At 42.3% G+C, this 24,862-nt stretch overlaps 2 protein-coding genes and 1 non-coding gene across 4 annotated transcripts; all 3 read left to right on the forward strand.

Moving 5' to 3' along the window:
• The first annotated feature begins 6,246 nt into the window (after nt 1-6,246).
• TCF24 (transcription factor 24) lies at nt 6,247-14,406 on the forward strand. Of its 2 annotated transcripts, none has more exons than XM_077351190.1 (4): nt 6,247-6,407; nt 7,165-7,276; nt 11,030-11,428; nt 12,738-14,406. In XM_077351190.1, the coding sequence occupies exons 3-4, from the start codon at nt 11,045-11,047 to the stop codon at nt 12,849-12,851; spliced, it is 498 nt and encodes a 165-aa protein (XP_077207305.1). In that variant the 5' UTR covers nt 6,247-6,407; nt 7,165-7,276; nt 11,030-11,044; the 3' UTR covers nt 12,852-14,406. The 2 variants fall into 2 exon arrangements, with proteins under 2 accessions (XP_077207305.1, XP_077207306.1); XM_077351191.1 differs by having other exon boundaries at nt 7,165-7,202.
• Nucleotides 14,407-14,630: 224 nt separating this feature from the next.
• LOC143844154 (uncharacterized) lies at nt 14,631-24,807 on the forward strand. Its single transcript, XM_077351155.1, has 7 exons — nt 14,631-14,694; nt 20,183-20,438; nt 21,160-21,302; nt 22,152-22,247; nt 23,251-23,314; nt 23,754-23,856; nt 24,217-24,807. The coding sequence occupies exons 1-4, from the start codon at nt 14,631-14,633 to the stop codon at nt 22,163-22,165; spliced, it is 477 nt and encodes a 158-aa protein (XP_077207270.1). The 3' UTR covers nt 22,166-22,247; nt 23,251-23,314; nt 23,754-23,856; nt 24,217-24,807.
• Nucleotides 23,591-23,673, forward strand: LOC143845298 (small nucleolar RNA SNORD87). The gene has a single exon (XR_013234352.1). It is a non-coding gene; the product is annotated as a small nucleolar RNA SNORD87 (small nucleolar RNA).
• Nucleotides 24,808-24,862: the final 55 nt, after the last annotated feature.

Here is a 24,862-nt window from a genome sequence, read left to right on the forward strand (position 1 = left end):
GACCATCTACCAAGCCTCCCACATGTAGGAAGCCAGCTGAGAAGCAAGTTTGTAAAAATGGCCCACAGAGAAAAGCATAAGGATCTTCCCCCAGTCATGTTCAGACACAAGTGCTGCACTTCAGCAAGCATGTAACATCTAATTTAGCTCTCAATATAAACTGCTTAGAACTTAAAAACTATTTTACATGATATAGTTGTTTGGAAGATGGTTCCGTTGGTTTCATAGGGGCTTAATGCCAAATTAATGTGTTTAAAGAATATGCCAGTTGGCTTACGTTCATGAACTTCAACATAAATGGGACATTTATGCAACATAAATTACATAGTCAAAATCCCTAAAGAAAATATTGTCCATCCTAAATAAATTATAACTGCAGTTCTAACATGTTTAGTCTGGAGTAATCCCATAAAAATCAGTAGGACAACTCCAAAAGAAAACAATGCAAGAACTATAATATAAATGACTTTCGGTTATTGCACACTTATGTCTTCAATATCCTGCACCTTGCTTTTTGTCCTTTAAATCACCTTTTCCTCAGACCCCATTTCCTAAATTATACTTAAAGTTTAAGCTTTTAATTTTCTTGGCCAAATAAGGGACAACAAATATTCCAGACTTTATTTTTCTGTCTTGCTGGGTCAATGATTTGATTTATTGTGTCTATGTTATCACACAATCAAAATTTCATTCCCAGTGTTTGGTTGGGATAATTCTACACCCTGCCTATTTATTTTGAATGTCTCTTCTCATTAATGTTACAGAACTGTAATTACCAGCCATCCAAATATAACTTTTCGGTACCCCCTTATAAATGGGTGTGTGTCTATATTTTAGGTACCCTAGCAGCACCAAATGTATCAACTAAGTATGTAATTCATTTTCTGCTTTGAGAAAGATTTTTTTAAATATTGGAATATTTTAATGCAAAAAGCCACTTTAAATTGGGACTGCCTCCCCTTTGAACAGCATAAAGGTAAAGGGAAAGGTATCCCCTGTGCAAGCACCGGGTCATGTCTGATCCTTGGGGTGACGCCCTCTAGCATTTTCTTGGCAGACTCAATACAGGGTGGTTTGCCATTCCCTTCCCCAGTCATTACCATTTTACCCCCCCAGCAAGCTGAGTACTCATTTTACTGACCTTGGAAGGATGGAAGGCTGAGTCAACCTTGAGCCAGCTGCTGGGATCGAACTCCCAGCCTCATAGAGCTTCAGACAGCATGTCAGCTGCTTTACCACTCTGCGCCACAATGCCCACTCACAAATGGTTCTTCCATGTCTTATAGTTGATTATTTACGCACTGGAGGTTTCATGCCGTGCTGCAGGCTGGAGTTTTAGTCGTGGCAGGTTGCCCCACCTCTTCCTGCATCCACACGGGGGATCATTTGGCCCAGTGCACCTCACCAACCCCCAATTTGTGCTCCTGCATGGGAGCTGGGGCAGTGAAGTTCCCAGTGCGTAAACGGTCAGTTGTGAAAGTTATTTGCCATACAGCTTGATGATGGTGGGAGTCTGCTGTTCACAAAAGCCTAAATTCTGTGTTGTGTGTGTGTGTGCGCGCGCGTTTTAAGTGATTTTGACATTTGGGGAATCCCATTCCCAAGAATTTCTCCTTAGTGGGGATTGTAGCCCAATTTGTGGCAAATTCCAAAATGCTCTTCTATATTTGTATTCACTGAAGTCAACTTCTTAAATAACAATGTTGAGAAATTTAGTGGGGACAATTTAGCCCATTCCTGCTTGCAGTTGAACCATAGACAAGTTGCAATATGAATTCCCTGTTTGATTGGAACAGACTTGGAATCGAAGAGCATTACCAGATCTCTGCAAAAATCATTACATGAAGCAGTTACTAATACTGAGAATTAAAATTATAGTTATCTACAATTGGATCTCTCATTTAAATCTTATTTAATATACTTAGAAGAGTTGTGAGCTTTTTAACCTGGACTTCAAGTATTACTATTTGTTCATTATTGGAAGCATGGAAAAGTTACTGGAAAAAAGAACAGTGGCTTTCTACTCTTTGGCAAAGCAAAGGTCAGTTCTGGCAAATTCTAAAAAGAAACAATAATGGAGGGGAAAGAGAAAAAACTTATGAAAAGATTGTTTAACCTCCGAGCCTAACGTTTAAATTACTCCCCTCCAGCAAAACGGTTACTTTATCCTAACCCAAACAATTTTCATAAAGAACAATTTCAACATTTGTATCTAGAGAATATAGGCATTGCACTCAATTGTGCAAATGCCTTCCAGGCTTTTAATGGAAAGATGATTAATTCACAGAGCCTGCAACTATTTCCTTGTGGAGAGTGAGATATGGTGCCAGCTAACAGTTCGTTGAGAGTGTCCGTTCCCATCTTGTGGTCCCCAGGTTGCAAAGTATGGCTCAGTGCCAGCACTGACTCTTATTTTGAAACTCTTTGGGATTTCACATGGAATAAGCAAACTGCAGCCCTGTCCAGACCTAGGAATCAAGCAGAAAACTGAGGGCAGAGGAATTAAAATCATCTAGAAATACCCAGCTAATTTAGAGCAGTAGACAGTGTATTTGCACAGAAATGTCATGGAAATGCTCATTTGAAATCTATGGTTTGCTTACAAATCAGAATCCAGCGGCATTGATGTAAATGGATAGATGGACGTACTGCCTACACCAGGGGTAGTCAAACTGCGGCCCTCCAGATGTCCATGGACTACAATTCCCAGGAGCCCCTGCCAGCGTTCGCTGGCAGGGGCTCCTGGGAATTGTAGTCCATGGACATCTGGAGGGCCGCAGTTTGACTACCCCTGGCCTACACCTACTGAAATCTGTTAGTAAAAAGAGCTTAACTCTTGCTGAATCATATCTCAGACTAGGGGGAAATACCTTCTATCATACAATAGCTCTTTAGTTGTATCATTCTTGTCTTCCAGTAAATGTGTAGATAAGCCTTCTCAATCATTTTAATGCTTCAAGAAACCCCAGAAGTGATGTCAGCTGGTCACACCTTCCTGCCACATCCATAGAAGTTATATGTCACCAGAAGTTACATCACCCAGACACTCCCACCGGATGTAACATCATGCTCCATTGCCCCCCTGCCTCTCATCGCCAGAAATGGTCCAGCAGTCTACTCTGCCAGGACAGAAACCGGGTTGGGGCAGGTATCTGCCACTCTGTCACTCCCTGCCGCCACCACAACAATGTAGTTGTTAAAATTAGAGTACTTACCTCTCTGGACTCCAGTTGCTACCACATGAGATGACCCTCAACCAGCAAGGATTTTTATGACCAGGATCCCTCGCTTTTCCACCTCTGGAGGCCTATCATTGGCCATTTTGGGAGGGGGCGGGTTGATATAACCATATACCATAATATCACTAATTTTTAATTTAAAATATTAAAATTAATTAACCCCCACCTTATTAGTAAAACCCTTCTAGGACCAGCAGGAAACCCCAGGGTTTCACAAAGCTCCTGTTGAGAAAGCCTGGTGTACACAGTATGTTGTATTCTCATTTAGCACCTTAATTCACATGAGATGGTTTCTGTTTTCCTTGCTGTCTTTGGATCTTTAAGTTACTGCAATGGTTTGCAAGTGACCATTCTGTGGAATTCTCTCTCCTAGGAGGTCTCTGTGTACACTTTAATCATGGAATCATAGAAATATAGAGTTGGAAGGGGCCATACAGGCCATCTAGTCCACTGTGATGACCAGATACAGTGATGAATGATTGGAAAATTTCCAGGTGTCTCCGTCCACTTTCTTTGAAATTGCTGACACCATGAGGCTTGGAATGACAAGAAACCCACACACCCCCTTCTATTCTTGTGGGGGGAAATGAGGATTGCTCTGGTACCTTGCCAATCAGGAATGCTTTAGGGAACTCCAAGAGCAGTTTGGCATAGGGCTCTCAATGGCTTCTCTGATAGTCAAAATGGTGAGCATGGCAATTGGTGCAGAGGACTTTAGAAAGTGTGCCTTGTCAGTGATGTTGGAATCATAGAATCATAGAATCAGAGTTGGAAGGGGCCATACAGGCCATCTAGTCCAACCCCCTGCTCAATGCAGGATCAGCCCTAAGCATCCTAAAGCATCCAAGAAAAGTGTGTATCCAACCTTTGCTTGAAGACTGCCAGTGATAACATTTCACAACAGACCAAAGCAATGGTCTTTTTAGATGACCATTTGGGTCTCTTAGTTAAGGTATTTATTGCTGCCTTCCCAAAAGCCGTAAACATACCTTGTCTCACAAGATTCCACAAATAAAGTAAGAAGACTATGAACATCACCCTTCTGTAAATCACACAAGTAACCCAAGAAGGCATACGTAAAACAATTACTGCCAAACGTCCAACATTACTTACCCCTTCCTGAACTTCAAGGAAAGAGATGGGTATGCAGAATACTCAAATATCCATGATTCTCTGTGCTTCTCATACACCATTCCACATATGGGGGAAAGTGTGTACTAGATTAATAACCATCTCTCCCTCAATAATGCAAAACTGTAACTTCCATACATGAGAAACAGATTAAGTGTGAACTGTACAGGGGACAGAGGCTGGCCTTCCTACTGAAGGTTAGAACCAAGCAAGAACAAGTTTCCCATGAATTCTTTAATATTGTTTTCATCATACTCTCCTTCAGTCTAAGACCACAATAGCAGAATTTCTGCTCTCCTGAACCTTCAGCCTGAGGACTCTGTGATGTTCTCATTGTTTTTTACTCAATATCAGTGATTCCAGGAGAACAGAATGACACACCTTGGTTTTGCTTCAAATATTGTGTTCACACATGCCTGGGTGAGCAGTCTTTTTGAAGCCAATCATAACATCCTACAGCAGGGGTTCAAATGTGGCACTTGCTGACACCTTTCCTGGCACCTGTCAAACAATTTTAGAAAGGGGGCAGATAGGACTTTTCCCCAGAGCGTCTTCTGACTGGAGATTGGAGACCTAATTTGTTATGCGGGCTTTAAAAAATGATTTAACAACAGCTGCCTCAACAGCATGGCCTGTTGAAGGTAAGCTGTGCATCTGCAATAAATAAATAAAATTCTAATGCAAAAGGCATCTTGTAAAATCTTGACATGCTGAAGATTTACTATTTGAGATGCATAACCTCACTCCCTGACATTTTGCAGTTGGCTCTGCCTCCTACAGCAGCCATTTTGTGGCTGCATCCATCACTCTGTGTCAGTATTCCAAAGGTGCCATCAGGCTGTTAAATGCTGGAGAACCTCCGCTCTGCAACAAGGGCCATGATGCTTCCTTAAGCTGCTTTCCCTCACATCCACTGAGGTTAGGTTTATCAGTTGTCCTCTTTTTAGGGGACATGTCCTCTTCTGGGCTCTTTTTAAAAGACTGATGAAAATGTCCTCTTTTAGGGCTGGAAGGTTAGAAATATTCCTAGTTAGTAGCAATTATCACAGCTTAAACAATAGAGGTATTTAAAATGAGAGGTGTCATAGTGACCACTTGTTTAAAGTAGTCTGTTGGGAAATATGTCCTCCTTTTTGCTTTTCAAAGTGGCCACCCTAGGTCCCCTGGAGATGCTGCCACCAGAGTAGTCACCTGATCCACCCTTTATGGAGCTGGCCTTGCTACTACATCATGCAAGGACTTTGTTCTTACTTGTATGTTCTCAGCTGGGTGTCCAGGGAGGTGGCTATTAGGGAAGCTAGAGAGGAAAGCCAGGCCATTCGTAGCACAACAACTGGAATTCCTCCACCTCCATGCTTCCCAAAGTCACACCTCTGGATCACCCCAAAGGATGATAGATGGGGCCACTCATGGCTTACAGTCTTCCTGGCTACTGTAGGTGTGATAATAAAGTCTCCAGGAATAGGTGCTGGCAGCAAGTCCCAAATGGGCTAAGTGGATGGGCTCGGCAAAAATGACCAGAATGCTGAGAAATAAAGGAGGCAATTGCACTGGTAGGGCTATTGGTCCCTGCTACACCCCACAGCCCATTTTTAGGAGAACTCGGGGACACACAGTTGAGGAGAGGGGTACACTTCTGGAGGGGGGCGAGTTCCTCTTCTGGCAACTGTACCAGGCGGGTCAACTGCCCTCTTGTCCTTTAGGGCCCCCTGAATGTCTGAAGCCAGGTCCCGCCGGGCCGAGGAAGGAAAGCGTTTGAGCGGCCAGGGGGGACCCGGGGGCTTGCGAAGAGGAGGGGCGGCGGTGGCGGCGGCGGCGGCAGGAGAGGCGGAGGCGGTGGCCGCGCTCCTCCCGGCCCCATAAAAGAGACAGGCGGCTCCGCTGCAGTCCCACCCCGGGCGCTGGTCGACCGTCTCCCTGCCAGCCAGCCAGCCAGCCAGCCGACGCCAGGACCGGCGAGAGGCAGGGCCTCCCTTCCCTTCGCCCGGGGCCCAGCGCAGCCCGAGAGGGGTCCTCCGACGGCGCCGCCTCAGCCAGGTAGAACTGCCGCGTGGCTCGCCCCCCGCGAAGGGGCGCCGCCCAGGCCTTGCCCGACGGGACCGCCCACGCAGAGCGGCGAGAAGTCCGCGGCCAGGGAGGCGTGGGGTCGGGGCCGGGCGTGAGCCCTTCGCCCGGGAGCCGGACTGTCCTGGTCTGGGGCGGGTGGGGGCGCGGCACTCGTCCAGGGTCACCAGGAGGTTTGCAGCCGGCGAGGGCGGCCAGCGCGTGAAATGCGCCACAGGCGCCAAACATCGGGGCGTCAAAGGGAGCCCAAAGGAACGGGAGCCGGCCGCCGTCTTCGCTCGCTCCAGGGGCGGCCGGGCCGGGCTCCTTCCTCGAGCCCGGAGCGGAGCTGTTTTTGGGAGGGGGGATTGCTGCGCGGGCTCCTTCTGCCTGGGGCGCGGGGCAAGGGAGACGGCGGGACGTTGGAAAGCACCTGTGGACGGCGCTGCCCAGAAAGACGCTCTCCGCAAGAGTCTCTAGGAAATACTCTTAGGGGAGATCTGCTGTGGCTGCCTTCGACGTGCCAGTCCGCTTTTGCATGCCACGTGGGGAGCCCCGCTGGTCTGCCGCATCCAAACCAGACTTCGTTTGTAAATCTGACCAAGTAGCGTCGCCCGTGGAAGCTTTAGCAGAAATCTGTGCGTTTGTCTTGATGGTGCCTGGAGGCTCTGTTATTCGTCAAGAGAGTAAAAAAAAAAAAAACCTGGTTAGAATTGTTGCCTTAAATGCCGTTATTTCTTGGCTGTTTCAGATCCCCGGGATTTCCAAATAAGCATATGTTGGATTGAGGTACACTTTCATTCCTTGATTTGCAAACAAGATCCTGTTTTTTTCTCTCCAAGGAAACGGAGTTCAGAAGAATAGTTAAGTGAAATGTTGGTGTTTAAAGTGAATTAAATTACTGTTTCTTTCTCCTGATTGACTGGCGTTATTTGTAATGGCAAAGAGGTCCTAAAAGCGCAAGAAACACATCAAGGCAGTGGATTGAATTGTAAAGGATCAGTCAGGTGTATATCAGATAATGTAAAATCCCTTTTATGGCTATCTAATATTTAGAATCCCTTTAATGTAAAGTAACCCTTACCAGTGAAGGTATAATATCTCCATAGCTATACCATTTGTTTTGTTGATTGCTATATATTTCTGCTAATTGTTCAGTTATCTATGGATGGAACACAAGATAATTCATTAGGACACGAAATGTCCAGGTTCTTACAAAGTCCAGTGGATGTAAGTAATCATACCTGAGCTGTTAGATAAATTAATGTGTTTAGCTAATTGAGGCTAAACAAATTTAAGTAGAAAGACAAAAATTAAAGGAAAAACTGAACATTCTAATTGGTTGAACTGTAACTATTGGTAAGTAATATTATTAAATGTCTTTGGTACTAATGTATACAGAAAACAATTAAACTAATTAAATTTATAAACTGTAGGTGACACACAGCACATATTTCTCACTACAGGTTTTTGTCTAATAATTTCCCCATGTATACATGATAACAGTATACAGTAGTCTTTTCAGAAGTGGCTTCTCCTTCCATCCTTTAAGCACATTGTCAACTGCAAAATGGTTCTGGCAGTGTGCATGATTATATATCACTTTTTCCATTTGTTGCCAATATGTATGAATTAGAGTGAATGGCTGAGGCTTGGGGGATGTTAGTAGTCACACAGGAATGTCCGCTATCTCAAAGGAATACTATTAATTTCCAAAAACTCATAATTTGAGCAGTGATTGCTGATGGGCCAGCTAAATGTAATTGACAGCATTCAGTTGTGCATGTTTAAAATTGAGCAGAAAGAGGTCTATTTCTGAACATTCAAAAATCAACCACAATCCATTATTTTGGCCACTTACCAGAATATACATATAGATACATCAGCAAATTTATTATTTGCTTCAAATACAAGCTCCTGCAAATCCCATACACATATTTTAAAGAGTAAAAATACAAAATCGTATTACATTAAATTAAAAGATCCAGGTATTAGATCTATTCATCAGCTTATAAAAAATAGCATTATATTATAATCTTAATATAGTAAGAGGGACTTTTGCAACAGAGTGGGCTATACAGGAAGCTGTCTGAGACAGCCAAACTTCTAGGCTAGTGTGATAAATCTTGGGGAAGGAGGAATTCCCTTCCCTGCTCCGCCCTTCACTTCTTCCCTCTCCAGTTCATGAATCCAGTTTCCCCATCTCCCACATACAAGAAAGTGAAGGAAGTCATTGATTTGTGTGCAGCATTAAAGGGTTCCATAAACTGAAGAAAACCTCTGAGCGGGGAAACAAAATTAATCTCTGCTCAGAATTTGTAATAGTTCTAGATGTCTGAGATGAGTGTAGTTATGTGTGTCCCTCACACACATAACTTTCTCAACCAAAGGTGCATCTTTTGGCTCCATGCAAAAGAATAATATTCTCTCTCTCACATACACACACACCCTAAAACATGGGGGAGAAGGGGCAGCAAAACGAAGTTTTTTTTCCTTTTACAAACGGGTTCCATAGTTTTGCTAGCGTCTGTGCCACAAGATGTGTTCCAATACATTTTTTTCCTATTGGTTATATATACCATACTGAATATGGTAGCCTAAACATACAATGAGTGCAATCTGGCAAAAAGTTAGCCATTAAAGTGGCAAGAAACTGAAGTGTATAGCTAAAGCTGATCACTTTGATCTTAGGCACATTTCGTTGGAAGTAAGTCCCAATAAACTTGGTAGGATTTACTTCTGAGTAAACACCTTGGGCTTGGACTATAACCTGTCTTATTTAACTGTGAAGTCATCGCTGACTCCTGGAGTTCTCAAGGCAACAGATGTCCAGAGGGGGTTTGCCATTGCCTGCCTCTGGGGGGTCTTCCATGCAAGTACCAACTAGGGCTGGTTACACTTAACTGCAGGGATCGGACAAGATCCAGCTACCTTGGGCCATGCAGATCAAGGCACTCTGTCCTTTCAAAAAAGCTGCCCCTGAAGGTCAAGGGGACCTTCAGAGCAGCATCTATTGCAGTACAAATCTATACATTCTTCTTGGCATGTTAGCCACCTGCATAGATTTCTTTGTTTCTTGGCCAATATATATCCGGATCCATGCATACAGAAACACTCTTTCTGTCTATGTGTAGTGAACCACACAACTCATTTTGCATTCACATGGAATGACCCCCATTCCATAGAGCAAACCTCTGTTCAACAAAAAGGGTAAAAATCCCCACAGAGTGCACAAAGCTCTGGAGTGTGCAGGGAAAGTAACTTTTTGGCTCTTAGCCAAATTGTAATGAGAGCCATCACAGACACAAAACCATTACAATATAAATATTTATTGGAGCAAGATCAAAATGTACTTCCTACAATTTACACAAGCATGTTAAAAGACTCTTCAGTTTCAAAAAGCATTTTTTTTCTCATTTTCAGTCTCATTTATAGTAATTTGTACAGTAACCTGTTTTCAGGTGGACTGCAGATCCAGCTGAGTCTTACTTAAGTCTTTTGTTTTTAATTATGCTGAACTTCAGTCCTTCTTCACAGGAATTTTCAACTACAATCCCATGTCCACACAGGGGTTCATTTTTACCTTAACTGTTGTTCAAACTAAAGCCAGAATTTTCTAACTATATAAAATTTGCATTTCCCCCCTGAAAATATCTGTTATTAATACCCATAATTTCTGATGTCATGGTCTTAGCCATGTAGAATTAAAACAGAATTCTGTATTCATAATTATATGAACTATTCAAATTTGAATCTTTCATGATCTAATTTATCCCCGTTATTTATTTTTTGCAGAATGCCACATTAATGCCTGCACCCCCCAAAATATATATATATATATATATATATATATATATATATATATATATATATATATATATACATATATATTAATTTGTTTAAATTTTATTTTATCTGGAACATTTGAATTAGGAATAAGGTTTATGAATTACAAACTAAACTGTTGTACTCATAACTCACTTGATAGAAGCAGATTCTTCATATTTTAAAGAAAATGGTGCATTCTTTTAAAGAAGCCAGTATGAGAAAACTGTTAACCTGGATTGCAGAATTACAGTATAGATATATATGATACAGATATATGTTTACAGATATATGTGATACAGATATATTCTTTAGAAACAAGTTAATGCCAGTGCACTCCTTTCAGAATTACTCTATTATTCTGCATAAGCTCACACATTAAGTATGCTCAAGACTGAATTCTGTTTTACTACTGTTTTCATCACAATGCATATGACCAACCACTTATCAGTTTCAGGTGGGTGGCCTGAAGCAATAGAACAGAATTTGAGTCCAATGATACCTTTAAGACCAACAAAGTTTAATTCTGAGTATAAGCTTTCATGTACATGCACACTTCATCAGATACAAATCAAGTGCATGCAAAATCTTATACCCAGAATTCAAGTCTGTCGGTATGAAACCAAACCTTGTTTGGTTATCAGTTTGTTCGTCAAGGCATGATAGAACTATGATAATTGATCATGAACCAGGTGTCTTGGCTCAATTACACCAATAATAAAAACCTCAGACAGCTCTCTAAAGTGCAAACCATGAGAAATAATCATGATAGGTCTCCCTGTTGTCTGCAGGTGCGACTCCCGCCCATGGACTATAGAAATGCCTCTGAGAACTGCAAGGAGCTTCCCGAGCTTGGCTCTGACTCCAGCACCCTGCCACCCTCAGGGTCTGGCACCAATTCTTATTCCTCCTCTCTGACTGGACAGCGGGCTGGGGCAACCCTGGGGCGACCAGCCGCCGCCAATGCAGCCCGAGAGCGCAGTCGAGTGCAGACCCTCCGCCATGCCTTCCTGGAGCTGCAGCGAACCCTCCCCTCTGTGCCACCTGACACCAAGCTCTCGAAACTGGATGTGCTGCTCTTGGCCACCACCTACATCGCTCACCTCACCCGCAGCCTGCAGGACGAAGAAGACCTGCCCGGGGAGAGCCTGGGCACGCTAAGAGGAGATGGTTACCTGCATCCAGTGAAGGTAAGCCGTGTCAGAAGCAAGGGGGCAGCTCTTATAAGACCACATCAAGTAAGAATGTGCAGGCATCATGGACTGTTCTTCACTGGGAAGGACCCAAAGCAGCTATGCTCAGATCGTTAAGCATGCAAACGTTTTCCTATGTCAGCCTTCATCCTGTTTCTTGGCCAGATCATCCCTTCATTCCTTGCTTAACTGTTTCTGCTCACCAGCCCCTCTTGCTCTCTGAGATCCACAAACACAGCCATGAGCAGGCACCCTGTGACTGTCTTCTTGGTGCCATGGGCAAGGCTGATGTCAGGAGATGAGTGGACACATGGAAGTCCCACTGAAAGGCACTCGTCAGTCTTGTACCGCACTGCACAGCCCTTTCTGCTAGAGCTATCACATCTTCATGACCGTAAGGGTCTGAATGAAGCCCATTTACCTGAAGCTCAGTCGAGACGAGGCCATGTTAGCCAAAAATGAAGCCTATCAGGATTGGAAGTTTGAAGCTTGTCCTAGGCAGCGCTGTGCTTCCTGGAAAGAGCAGGTTGACAGCCTGGAGTTGCTCTTCTGTGTTTATCATTGGAGAAGCTGCTTGAGGGCACATGGTACTTCTAAACAATTTCAAGTTGGTTTATTAGCTGTAGCTTTCCCTGAAAGAGCTGGGTAATATTGGAACAGGGTTATCTATGGTCTGGTCAAATCCAGATTAGACAACTACAACACGCTTTATGTAAAATTTTGAGCCCAGTGGTACCTTTAAGGCCAACAAAGGTCACCCAAGATCACCCAGCTGGCTGCATGTGGGGGAGCGCGGAATCAAACCCGGCTCGCCAGATTAGAAATTCGCACTCCTAACCACTGTACCAAACTACTACACCAAACTACACTAAACAGTCTGACTTCAGTAATATTCTTTTTGAATAGGTCAACAGTTTGTGGATGATCCTACCTCATTTAAAACTAGATTTTGATCTTATCAGTGCTTTCTCTTTTTTCTTTCTTCTAACTGGTTATTCTTTTATCTGATTAGAAACTTTTTGCAGAAATCTGTTGAATCTGAACTTGTAAATCATAAGTATAGTCATAACTTACATATTGTAAGTAACAATATTTTAAAAAATATAACAGTAGGAAAAATGTTATATTAAAACTGACCCTCTATTATTCACTGCCTATCCCTGGTAACTGTAGATTTCTCCTTCTGAATACAACAGATTCCGACAGCATTTTGTGTGTGTGGTCTCTGAATTATCTCATTCAGTTCAATCACGATGCCTAAGCAATGCTAACCTATTGTGCATCCGTTGTTTATATTTTCTGATAGAAATGGCCAATGCGATCGAGGTTATACATTGGAGCCACAGGACAGTTTTTGAACCATCCCACGCAAACGGATAATACAAAGCAAGGAGAAACATCAGCAAATTCACAAATCTAACCTCCATTTCCCTTTTGAATATAGTTGTATTTATTATGTCAGATATATTTAAATTAAAGTGTGTCTTCCCACCAACTGCAATATTTTTTTTCAAAGATGGATAGAAGTGACAACATCTGAAGTAGGTGGCCATACTGAAATATAGGGATCGTTCACACGTGTGCTTTCTTTATGAACAGGGTTAGTCTTTGTATGAGCAGCATAAGTCACAAGTTTAAGGACAACTTCTACAGTTAGTGAAATGGCCCAGTATAATTTTCATCTTGCAAATATTGGATTGCTGGAGATCCCTGAGCTTCTGTGTCATCTTATGCTATTTGTGCAAATAATTCAATTCTATTTGTGAAGGAAATAATGGAATTTAATATAAACTGGAGCCTTTACAAATCAGCATAATGAACAATGTACAATGCAAACCACAAATGCATATTTTAGCTTTGTACAAGCACTCAGGTTTTGAAGAACACAAGAGCCCTGTTTGACCAGACCATCTATCTCCCATTTCCAACAGTGGCTACCCTGATGCCTCCCAAAGAACATTAGTAGGGTGTCAATCTTCTTCTTCTTTTGTCCCCAGCATCTGGGGACTTTCAAAGAGAAGTCAAGGATCAGTTGTAGAGCATCTGCTTGGCACGCAGAAGGTCCCAGGTTAAATCCCCATTATCTCCAGTAAGGATCAGGTAGTAGGTAATATGCAAGACTTCTGCCAGATACCCTGGAGAGACACTTCCTATCTGAGTAGACTATAGTGACTTTGTTAGATTAATGGACTGATCCAGTTTAAGGCATTGTCGTGTATTCATGTGAGATAGTTGTCAATGAACACGGAGGGTCAACTTTGCTATTGTGTCTGATTAATAAACTGATTTTCTGTGACAGTTCAGTTTCTAAAAATGTTGGCGGGATTTACAGTGCGGTTTGGCTGGTCATGATGAAGAAGAGATCAAAGAAAATGCACAAATTTGGATCTGCACATATGTGGACCTTGCACATGTGATTTTATACCACATCTTAAATGCATAGTATCAGTGTTATGTAATAAACCACCTTAGAAAATCTAGAAGCACTTCAAAAATAGGTGTCCCTACAAAATATAAACTCTACGCTACATATTTCCAAGACTAAATCTAATAGATTTTTGGCTCAGATGTATCTTGTCAATAAATTTAAGATTGTACATCTTTTCTCTGATGGTGTGAATATGTGTTCATAATAAAGTGAAAGGTTTACTGTAAAACAAGCTACCATTGTGAGATATAAATAATATAAGCAACTCCAACCTTTGTAGATTGACTCTAACAGTAATATATGTTTATAATGTAATTATTGTTAGCACTTAGCTTTATTATTATGTTAAGGCTTGAAATGTTGTCTTACTAAGTCTTTGATGAGAGAAAGAGGCTAATCAACAGTGTGACCCCAAACCTGTGATTGATATCTGTGAAACAATTTGATGTATTCATTCTTCACACAGAGCTTGAATGTTTGGTTAGTCCAGTTCAAACATTGGCTGTATGTAAGCAAAATTAGAATTAAAAGTGCAGTCAGAGGTATAGCCAGTTGTTTACTTATTCAATGTACTAGATTATACATGAAGAATTATGCAGCATATACTTTTTTATATTAAACTAGTAAAAAAGCCCATTGTATCCTAAATACAATGGGCGCTAGGAGGCTGGGAGAGAGTAAAAGGTGGCTTACCGGCTGCATTGTGTTCTTGTTGGCGGCCATTTTATGCATACAGGCGGCCAGGCAGGGAGCTCCCTAGGCAGCGGGCTGATGCGTCGGAGGCGGCGTGTTGACGGCGTAGGCGAAGGCGGCGGCTTCAGCGGCGGCTTCAGCGGCAGATTCGCGCCTCTCGCCGCGTCAAGCCGGCGGGCAGGGAGCCCCCGGCAGCCGCGCTTCGCGCCTCCGTCACATCAGGCCACCGGGCAGGGAGCCCCCGGCAGCCGCGTTTTGCGGCTCCCTGGGTAGCGGGCTGACGCGGCGGCGGCTTGGCGGCGGAGGCGGTGGCTTGATCGGCGGAGGCGATCTTGAAGGCGGAGGCGGCGTGTTGACGGCGGAGGCGGCGGCTTGACGCGGCGATAGGCGCTTCGCGCTTCTCGCAGCGTGAAGCCGCCGGGCAAGGAGCCCCCGGGAGCCGCGCGAAGCGTGACTGCCGGGGGCTCCCTGGCCGGCGGCCTGACGCGTCGGAGGCGCTTTGCGCCTCCGTCGCGTGAAGCCGCCGGGCAGGGAGCCCCCGGGAGCCGCGCAAAGCACGGCTCGTAGTTGCTTCTTTGAGGACTGGAGTGTGTGGTGCGGCGGCCGGGAGACGGGCCAAGTGTCCAACAGGGAGGACACTTGGCCCTGGAGTTGGACACTTGGCCCTGGAGTGCCACTCGGAGGAGCGAATCAGGAGCCGCTTCGCGGCTCCTGATTCGCTCCTCTGAGTTTTTATCCCGGACAGAGCCCGCCCTAACTCCTCCCACACAGCCCTTACTCCTTTATTTAGTCCGTGGCGCCCGCGGCACCACGGGCGGTTTAAAGATATAATCTAAAAATTAACTGAGAGGTGTCAAAGAAATACAAACATTCCCTGCAAAGACAAGAAAAACAAAGCACATTAAAGAGGAAACTTTGAGAAGCCATGAAACCATGAAAATTATAATTTTATCACACCTTGTAATGTTCGGGTGTTCTTCAAACATACTAATGTCTTGGCCCATAACTGTCAAAGTTAATTTGAATCAGTTATTCCATGACTGATCCTTGGATCATTTTAAAATCGCATTTCCATGACTGTATCCTGGAAAATGTAATAGACATGGATGGAAATACATTCACAAGAGGACTGTTTTCTTATCTTCCAATGTCTTTATTCTCAGGCATTACTACTTTTTATTTCATTTTATATTTTAGGAAACCCAATAATAACTTTCAACACTGTGCTACTCTGTATCCAAACTTATTAAAACGATACACATACACACACAATGATAAAGAAAATATGCACATACAAATGGTAGACTTATTGGTTATACAGTCACCAAGGCGCAACAGGCTATGCAATATTTTTTCTTTCTAACTGCCTTTTAAGGTTCTCATGGTGATGTATCATAACATGATCACCAAACTTCATTACATTTTTCAGAATGATCAAGCAACAAGTTAATAGGTTTTGATAACTTAAAACAGAGATAGTAAATCTCATCTATCTAACCACGGGGGAGTGGAAGACTCAGAACAAAAGTTCCATGGGGTTGAGATGGGTCCTCCTTGGCTTTGACTTTTGTATCCCAATACAGAATCAAAAACCATCATTTAGGAGCAGAATTGGGGGAAACTGCATGCCCTGATAGTTTTCAGATAATGAATGAGTATTTCTCAGGAAGGACTCCCCACAACACCATCAGATGTATTGATTCTGCACAGAACAATTATAGTTATAATTATGAACAGTTATACAGGCACGTATACTAGGGATATATGCAAAGGGCAGAAAGATTGACCTGAGTTCATAATGTTGCTATATAGTTGTCTTATAGTTACTAATACCTGCCTTGTGATTTCTTTTTGGCATGTGGGTTGAGGAGAAATAATATATTTAGGGTCCTAATTTGGAGTTAGTGATTAATCTAACTTTTTCTATTCATTTTTCTCCCACCCCCCTCTGCTTCCTCAAATCTTGACTTTGCACAAAGACAGCTCTGTTCTAAGTGGTCTCTACGGGAACAAATGGTGATTGGCAGAGAATACATTAAAACAGAAAATATTTAACTTGAGGGTATAGCTTTGTAATTATAGCTGTACATATTAAACAAAGCATACTGCACAGAATATTTTGAACATGCACAGTATTATGTATATTATTTTATTTACTGATGTTATGAATCTGTTTCCAGTTGTCCACGGATGGAGCTGTTTTATTTAATCCTGTACAGCAACATTTAATTGAGGTTGCTACATACAATTTTTAAAAATAAATGTATGTGCATCACACATTTCCTGAACCATGTTGTGATAACAGCAGAAAAGATTTACTGAAGAGTTTACAGTAACTCTTATTTTACCCATTTAGTAACAATACATTTTAAACTGAGTTTTAAAAGCCTGTTATGTTTTAACTGTCTTTGCAATACGTTTTTGGAAAAAAATAGGCAGCCAGATACAATAAGTGTTGCCCTGGAGTAGGAATCTTGTGAGAGGTGGCATAAGAACTCTTGAGAAAATGATATCACAAACCTCATGTTTCTACAACAAATTCATTAGTACAAGAAGCATGGGATGAATAATCAGGTACAGAAAACTCAGTTACAACTGCTGATGAAATGTTCACTATCCTTTTGCCCTGTAAGATAAGAGCAGTCGAAAAAGAAATTACAGATTTTCAATCAACATCCCTTGAATAGATGGGTAAGTAGTCTCTCAGTGCTTACATTTGGCAACTCAGCAGGGGAATCCTAATGTGCAAGGAACATCAAGAGGAAAGGGATGTACTAGTTGTTTTTCTTTTTCTCTTTTACTTTTCTGTAAATGCTTTATATGACAATAAATAATAAAAAAATTAAAAAAAAGAGGAAAGGGATGTACAAAAACTTGAAAAACATCTAGGTGTTGCTGCTCTTGGAAATACAGTTCACTGCCATGTGCCTGTGTTTATATTTTTATTTATTGTATTTATATCTCGCCCTCCCCGAAGGCTCAGGGTGGTTTACATGGAACAAGAAAAACAATACAAGTAACATCATTTCTAGAACAACAAGGGGAATAATAACAACAATAACATTAACATAATAACAACAACATTAATGAATGTTGGAACTACAAGGAGCCTCAGCTCAACTCTTACTGAGATTTGTAGCAGTCCCAGTAGGGGGGGGGGGGCTAGGGGGCCAATTGGAAGAAATGGTTTAGGTCGACCTCAACCAAATGCTTGGCAGAGGAGCTCCCTTTTGCAGGCCCTGTGGAACTGTTCAGGCTCAGTCAGGGCCCTGATCTCATCTGGGAACTTGTTCCACCAGGTGGGGGCCAGAATGGAGAAAGCTCTGCACCTGGTTGAGGTCCAGCGGGCTTCCTTGAGGCCAGGGACCACCAGGAGGTTGGAGGTGGTAAAGCACAAGGCTCTTTGAGGGGTGTAGGTGGTGAGGCGATCTCTCAGGTATACTAGGCCCAGACTGTGTAAGGCCTTAAAGGTGATAACCAAAACCTTAAGCCTGATCTGGAATTCAACCGGGAGCCAGCACAGCTGCTGGAGGATGGGCTGGATGTGGGAACTCCGAGGTGTTGCTGTGAGGACACTGGCAGCCACATTCTGGACCAATTGGTTGCTACAGCTGAAGATAATCACTGTCTCTTTGCCTATCTTAGATATTTCCAGGCAGTTGTGCAACAGAGACAGGGAGAGAGAGAGTCATGAACCCCAGTCACAAAGCAGTGTCAGCCATCAGCTGTTAGTGTAAGACACTTCCAAACCCAGATAGAGATTCTATATCTATATATGTAATTCCTATATATTGGGCCTTATATTTCCACAACTGAAGAGGCTAGACATATTTTAGAACAAAATGACAGCATACAGTGCCTAGGGAAGGCAGAAAAATGGAGCCTCTTCCACAGCCCACTGCAAGGAGATGTGCAATTGCTCAGAAAAGAACAATTTATAGGTACACATAGTGCTGCTTTTGTCTGCAGCCAGGCACTTAGAAATCAGTCTAGTGACAAGACTTTCTCTGTCTCACACACACACACTTTTTTTTTTGCTAGCAGGTAAAGTGATAGCTGCTGTATAGAAAACAGAAATCCAGTGGCATCTTAAAGACTGACAAAATGTATTTAACTATAAGCTTTCATGATTTAGAACTCATTTCATCAGGTGCTTTATAAAGTAAACAGAACCTGAAAGGTCCATGTAAACCCAGCTACCTAACTAAACAATAATAACTTTGTTTTTATTGTAGAACATGCAGTGTATTTTTCAACAAGAATGTATTAGTGAACAATGAAATTAGTACATAGACAAATATGAACTGTCAACATGGCTCTAACAAGCCAATAAAAATGTTCACCACAGATAATACAGTAAAGAATCCAGAGAAGGATATGTTAACACCACGTCCTCAGTTTGCCAGCCAAATGCAACACAAAAAGAGTGGCTGTCTTATCTTCTAGATCTAGAAAAACAATGTTCAAGGAGAATTCATGCCTAACATGCATTTTGCCCCACAGGATTCTTCAAGTCAATATTTACAGGAAAACCCGTGATCGGAATCCACTGCTTCATTTTAGTTCATATCACCCTTATAAGTTACACGCCATTTTACTACATGGCAAGTTCCCCCCGCTACAGGCAGAAAAACACTTCTGAAATATCTTCTCACACTGGAACTCAAAATGGAACTTAGTTTATTTTCTCAGGGTTATCCCAAAAGTGTACATCACCCGGACTGGAGAAGTAGCTGCCTTGGAAGGTGGACTTTCTGGCATCATACCCACTGAAAGTCCCCTTCTCCAGTTCCATCAGGCACCATCCCTAAAATCTCCCAACCTGGAGCTGGCAATCCCACCTGCTGCAGAGACTAATGACTAGCAGGCTGCAATGCTCTGTTAGGGTTAATACCGAGGGAACGTGGCTCTGAAATCTACTGTTCCTTTGGGTGGGAGCAGAGGAAAGACACTGTTTAATGTAGCGCTATGGTACACGGGCTGGAGGGACATGGAAAGCGTATTTTCTAACAACCTGCAGTAGTCCAGAGTTATTCCCAATAACAACATTAAATTAGGTTGCAGGACTGCTGCAGAGAATGAGAAAATTGAGACCCGCTACAGTATATAGTCTGAGTGGAAGTGGGTCTGAGGGTAGTTTACAGTACTGCAGAATAAAGGTAAAGGTATCCCCTGTGCAAGCACCGAGTCATGTCTGACCCTTGGGGTGACGCCCTCTAGCGCTTTCATGGCAGACTCAATACGGGGTGGTTTGCCAGTGCCTTCCCCAGTCATGACCGTTTACCCCCCAGCAAGCTGGGTACTCATTTTACCGACCTCGGAAGGATGGAAGGCTGAGTCAACCTTGAGCCGGCTGCTGGGATTGAACTCCCAGCCTCATGGGCAGACAGATTCAGACAGCATATCGCTGCCTTACCACTCTGCGCCACAAGAGGCTCTTACTGCAGAATAGCCTACATTTATTATTCACAAGGACAGGGTAGAAACCGGAACAGCTTAGAAGAGGCCGGAACAGGCATTAAACAACCAAGAGTACCACAAAAAACAGTGGGGATATATGATAATCAAACGTTTTTCTTACTTTCTGTATACCTTTATATTCAAAACTAAAAATATTTGTCAAAAAAAAGAAAGAACCACGCGGCGGGCAAGAGCGTTCCGAATCACAGAGGAAACTAGGGGGCGCTCGAGAACTCCTCTCCATGATAGAGACGGGAAAGAGCGGCGGGCCTTGAGTCACGCGGCCGGGGCGGCGTCGTCTTCCGCTTCCCGCCTGCGCCACGAGGAGTCTGGTGTGGCCGATAATGGAGACGGGCGCGCAGAGGAAGGGGCGCCGAAGGGCGTCTCTTCGCGGGCAGGTCGCAGTCGGGCGGGGTCCCTCCACAGGTGACCGGGGGGGGGGGGTCCTCCGCTCCCTGCCCTTCCTCGGCCAATGGCGGGCGGTGCCGACGTGGGTCTTTGTGGTCTCAGCGTCCCAGGCGCGCGCGCTTCAGCCTCGTCCCCCCCCCCGGGGAGGGGGTGATGGTCGGGCTGGGCCCCTGGGAGGCGGCGTTGCTGTTGAATGCTCTGCTACAGTAACCGTTCGCTGCTTTTTGATTGAGCGCGAGGAGACAAGTGGGCTGGCCAGGTCGGTGCTGGACTAGACGCATTCTCTGATGTGCTAAATGGTTCCTTGCAGAGAGCTTTTGCAATGCATCGACACGTTCGTTGCATTTGACTAGGACTTATGTAGTTTTTAGGCCCGCGGCTCAGGAAGCGCGAGTCTGAATTGCAGACAGAGTGTGTGGCCTGGGTTACTGTATGAGCACTTTCTTGACACGTGGCCGGGAGATGCGTTTGCACTTCTGCGGGTGAATTGGGAGTTTGTTCAAAGCTGATGCTCATGAAAATACGGGGAAGCAGGCAAACTCATTTGCTGCCAAGTGCGTGTTCCCAAAATAATCATGAACAATCCGAATTTCTTGATTATTGTATGTGCAATCCTTATGTTGCCAGGTTTTTTCTTTGTAAATTAAAATGCACACTTTATGCATTGTGTGTATTTTATTCCCAGTCTTCCCAATGGAGGCCCAACAGTTTATATTGTTGTTCTCTTTTATTTTTACAGTCCTGAAAAGTGGATTATATTGAGTGCATCTGACTCACCCAAAGTCATCCAGAAATCTGCCATGGCAGAGCGGGTATTTGATCCTGGTCCTATCCTGGAATCATTGCTTAGTTCCTGTGATAAATGCTATTCTAAAAATGGAGGTACAGTAAGCCATTGTAAACACTTTTTCTAAATAAACTAGACATATTTGTGTATTTGCTGACAGTGTCCTTCTTGGAGTACATGTAAAAATGATCCTTTTGTACACATTTGGTAGAATTGACATAGGTTTTAATTGGGTGCTGTGTTGAGACACAGTGGGGAAAAATTTGCTTCCAGTATTGATTATTTTGAGTTATTTCTAGTCCTCTGAGTTGTCTGAATGATGATGAATGTGATGGCTACACATCATTATTGCAGCTGATGTCTTCATAAATCATTGGCACCAGCTGGATGTCTCAGTGCTAATGATAAATTGCCTCTTTGTCAATTGCCAGACAAGATAGGGAGTCATCCTACAACCGTGACCCCTGCCCTCTTCATGGCATAGCAGTGTATTTAAGTTTGGTGATTCCATTTTATTGAGGTTTTGTCTTGAGAGTGCTGGGAAATACCATGTACTTAGTTTGAACTAAGCCCGTAGGGAATACGTTGTTGTGCTTGCTTAGATAGCTGGAGTCCCAAAGGCACAGAAGCCATAATCTTTAACCTTGCTTCATCTTTCATACTTGACAAACAGGACTGACTAAAAGTGCAGAGTATACTCTTTAGAAGCATTACACATTTGAAAAACGTTTAAACTTTGCAGAGAGGTTCTCCTTTTGCGGACTTATGAGCAATTAGCATATTGTCAATGAAATATTATCCTGTGTTAAATGAAAGTGCCATGCTGTGTTAATTTCAGTAATGAAATTGCTGAAATTCAGCAAAGCTAATTGCTGAAATGATTGAAAATGAACACTTAATGGTTTTAATTGAACTGCAGCCAATTTGTTTTATTGTTTCTACAGTGCCTTTCATCTGAAAATGGAGTCCAAAATCATGTTCATATCCAGTGGCTTCCAAATCCTTTGGGTTGGACTGCCTCATTCATAGCAACCAGTAAGGTATAAAATGAACCTTGGAAAGAGTATAATAAATGTATTTTCATTTTGATGACTTTCGTACTCAGTTGAGGATATGCATGGAACCTAAAGCAATCAAGCGTCATGTGAAATCCACCTTCAGATGAGTTTAAAAGTTAATTTGAGAGGTCATATTTTGATGCAATGAAGAGAAACCTATGAGAATTTGGTTTGAGCCAATCACAGCAATGTAAAACTCTTAAAATATTTATAACTGTGTGTTAACTAGGTAAATGAACAACTGACCACAGTTGACCAGTAATGAAGTGGCAGTTGGGCATGGGTTTTGCAAGTAGGCTGAAGAATAGTGTGTCTGGAATGGCAAGCAAAGTGGGTTAAAATATGTATGGGAAGTAGTGACCTGATAACTCTCATTCCAGAGATAATAGCAATGACTATGACAGTTGCAAGCAGAATGCTGGCCTTACTAATGTTTTGGTATGTAGCATTTTCTGTCATGTAGGTGTGAATGGCAGATTTGTGGGATATAGTCACTTGCTTCATCCTCAAGGCAGAATTTGTCAGGTACAATTAAACAAGTGGGTCTGCGTGCTGCTTTTTCTTGGGAGTCTTTAGAAATATAATAATCTCCCTCACACACATGCACACTGTGGAAGATGTAATATGCCCAGCAAACCATTTCTAACCTCTGTAAGCGCATATACAAATGTGCATGTGAGTCTTCGCCATGAAGACTTCAGCGAGACGAAAAAACGTGGCTAAGGCTGTAGGCAGGTCTTAAGCTCCCTAACTTAATTGAACTCATTCTGGAATTAAGAAAATGCATATGAGTTGTTCCCTTAGCTAATTTATTCCCAGAAAATTCTGAAAATACTTCCTGAATAATCACTCATTACTCAAAAGTACATTTAGCAAATGTACATTATTAATATATTTGAGAATAGTTATTTTGAATAAGTTAAGCAGTTAAATTGTTTCTATTTTTGTTATAAATAGTATTTAAAAATGCTGCTTTATCTCCTAGGTTTAATTTTGTGTTTGTTGAAAACCATCAAGATGCCGTTTTGTTCCCTGCAGTAGAGATAATGGTGAGTGTTCTGTCTTACTCATAGCCAGGATCCCATTCTTTGGCAAAATGTGTTTTTGATAATACATACATTTTTTAAAGTCTCCTATACAGGAGGTAAATAGCCAGGAGGCCGATATAATTTCATCCAATCTGAAATTGTCTTTGTGTGTAATTCCTTATAATTCCTGCACATGGAAACAGGTAGTGTTTATTTTGTAGTCAAGTACTGAAACAGGGAGAACATTTCAGTGAAGAGGACTACTCAGTTTATGTATGACTTTGAAAAAATGATATTACTGGCATAGTGATGATTTCCTTTTTGCCGTTTACCCATCTGAAATTGTTCTGATGAGTATTTACTAATTCTGATGTGCCAGTTAAAGTTTAAATAGGGCAATTGACCTGTCTTGCCTTTCAGCAAAACATTCAAATTCTGTTAAATGTTTTTATTTTTGCAGTGAATATCTCAGTTGTGCGCCTAGTAGATTTCAGATGCATTCAGACACCTGATGGTCACATTCTTCTTGCTTACAGCTGTGAAAGGCATACTTGGAGAGTGAGGTAATTCTGTCTTCTGTTAATAAGATGTCAATCCAGAGTAATGCAAAAATGCTTTATGAAGAAGAAATTGCATGTGAAAGAATCATCAGTGCTAAAATAAACTGCAAATTATATAGGAGAGCCCTTTTTCTGAATTAAATTTGAAATTGAGATGCCATTCTTCGTACAATATTGTAAAGGCTTGCTTTTACTTAAACATCTCTCTTTAACTGTGAACGAAGACAACAGCTTTAAAAGAAACAAACTCAGTCTGGAAGAGAGATTTGTTTTGTGTATATTGGAGTTTAATTCATCAGTCTAATTAACAGGGACATTGGCAGCTATTTGATTTGACCTACTCATTTCCCCTTTTCATTACAGAGTGACAAGAAGAACTTGATAGAACCATTGTTGTACCCTGAGTGAACTTTCAAAGAATATGCTTATTGTGGCTGGTGATACTTTGTAGAGCAGGATATTGAGAGCTTTTCAATTCTAGCATTGTCGATCCTAGGGGGATAGTTTTCCCCATGGTAATTTCCCCCAAATGCATGAAAAACTTTGCACTTGGTCTGTTTTAAGCACATTTATAGTTCAACTTCATATTGCGCGTATGTTGTTTGTATTTGTAATTAAATGATTTTAACTTTATTTTTAATTGGTCAAATGTTTTAATATCACCACCTTGTAGACCTTGATAAGGATGGAAAGACAGCATAAGAATGTTTTAAATACCCTCCCCTCTCCTCCCTTGTATTTTCCATATCCTGATTTCAGACCATTAGCTATATTTTTGTTAGAGGGACTTGCATGACTTGCAATAGCAGAAAACACTGCATTTTTCTTATCTGTTGATTGGAACTGCTGATAAAAACAGACATTTTTGAATGGAGCTTTTATTTATCTTCATACTGAAAATGAAGTACATAAGATGAAATACTATCACTAGAATAAAATATTAGCTTTCTTGTACCTGTTTTCTCTTTCACATTACCCTGAAATCAGCAAGCTATTTTCATACACTGCA

The sequence above is a fragment of the Paroedura picta genome, chromosome 9 (assembly GCF_049243985.1).
Source record: "Paroedura picta isolate Pp20150507F chromosome 9, Ppicta_v3.0, whole genome shotgun sequence".
NCBI lineage: Eukaryota > Metazoa > Chordata > Lepidosauria > Squamata > Gekkonidae > Paroedura > Paroedura picta.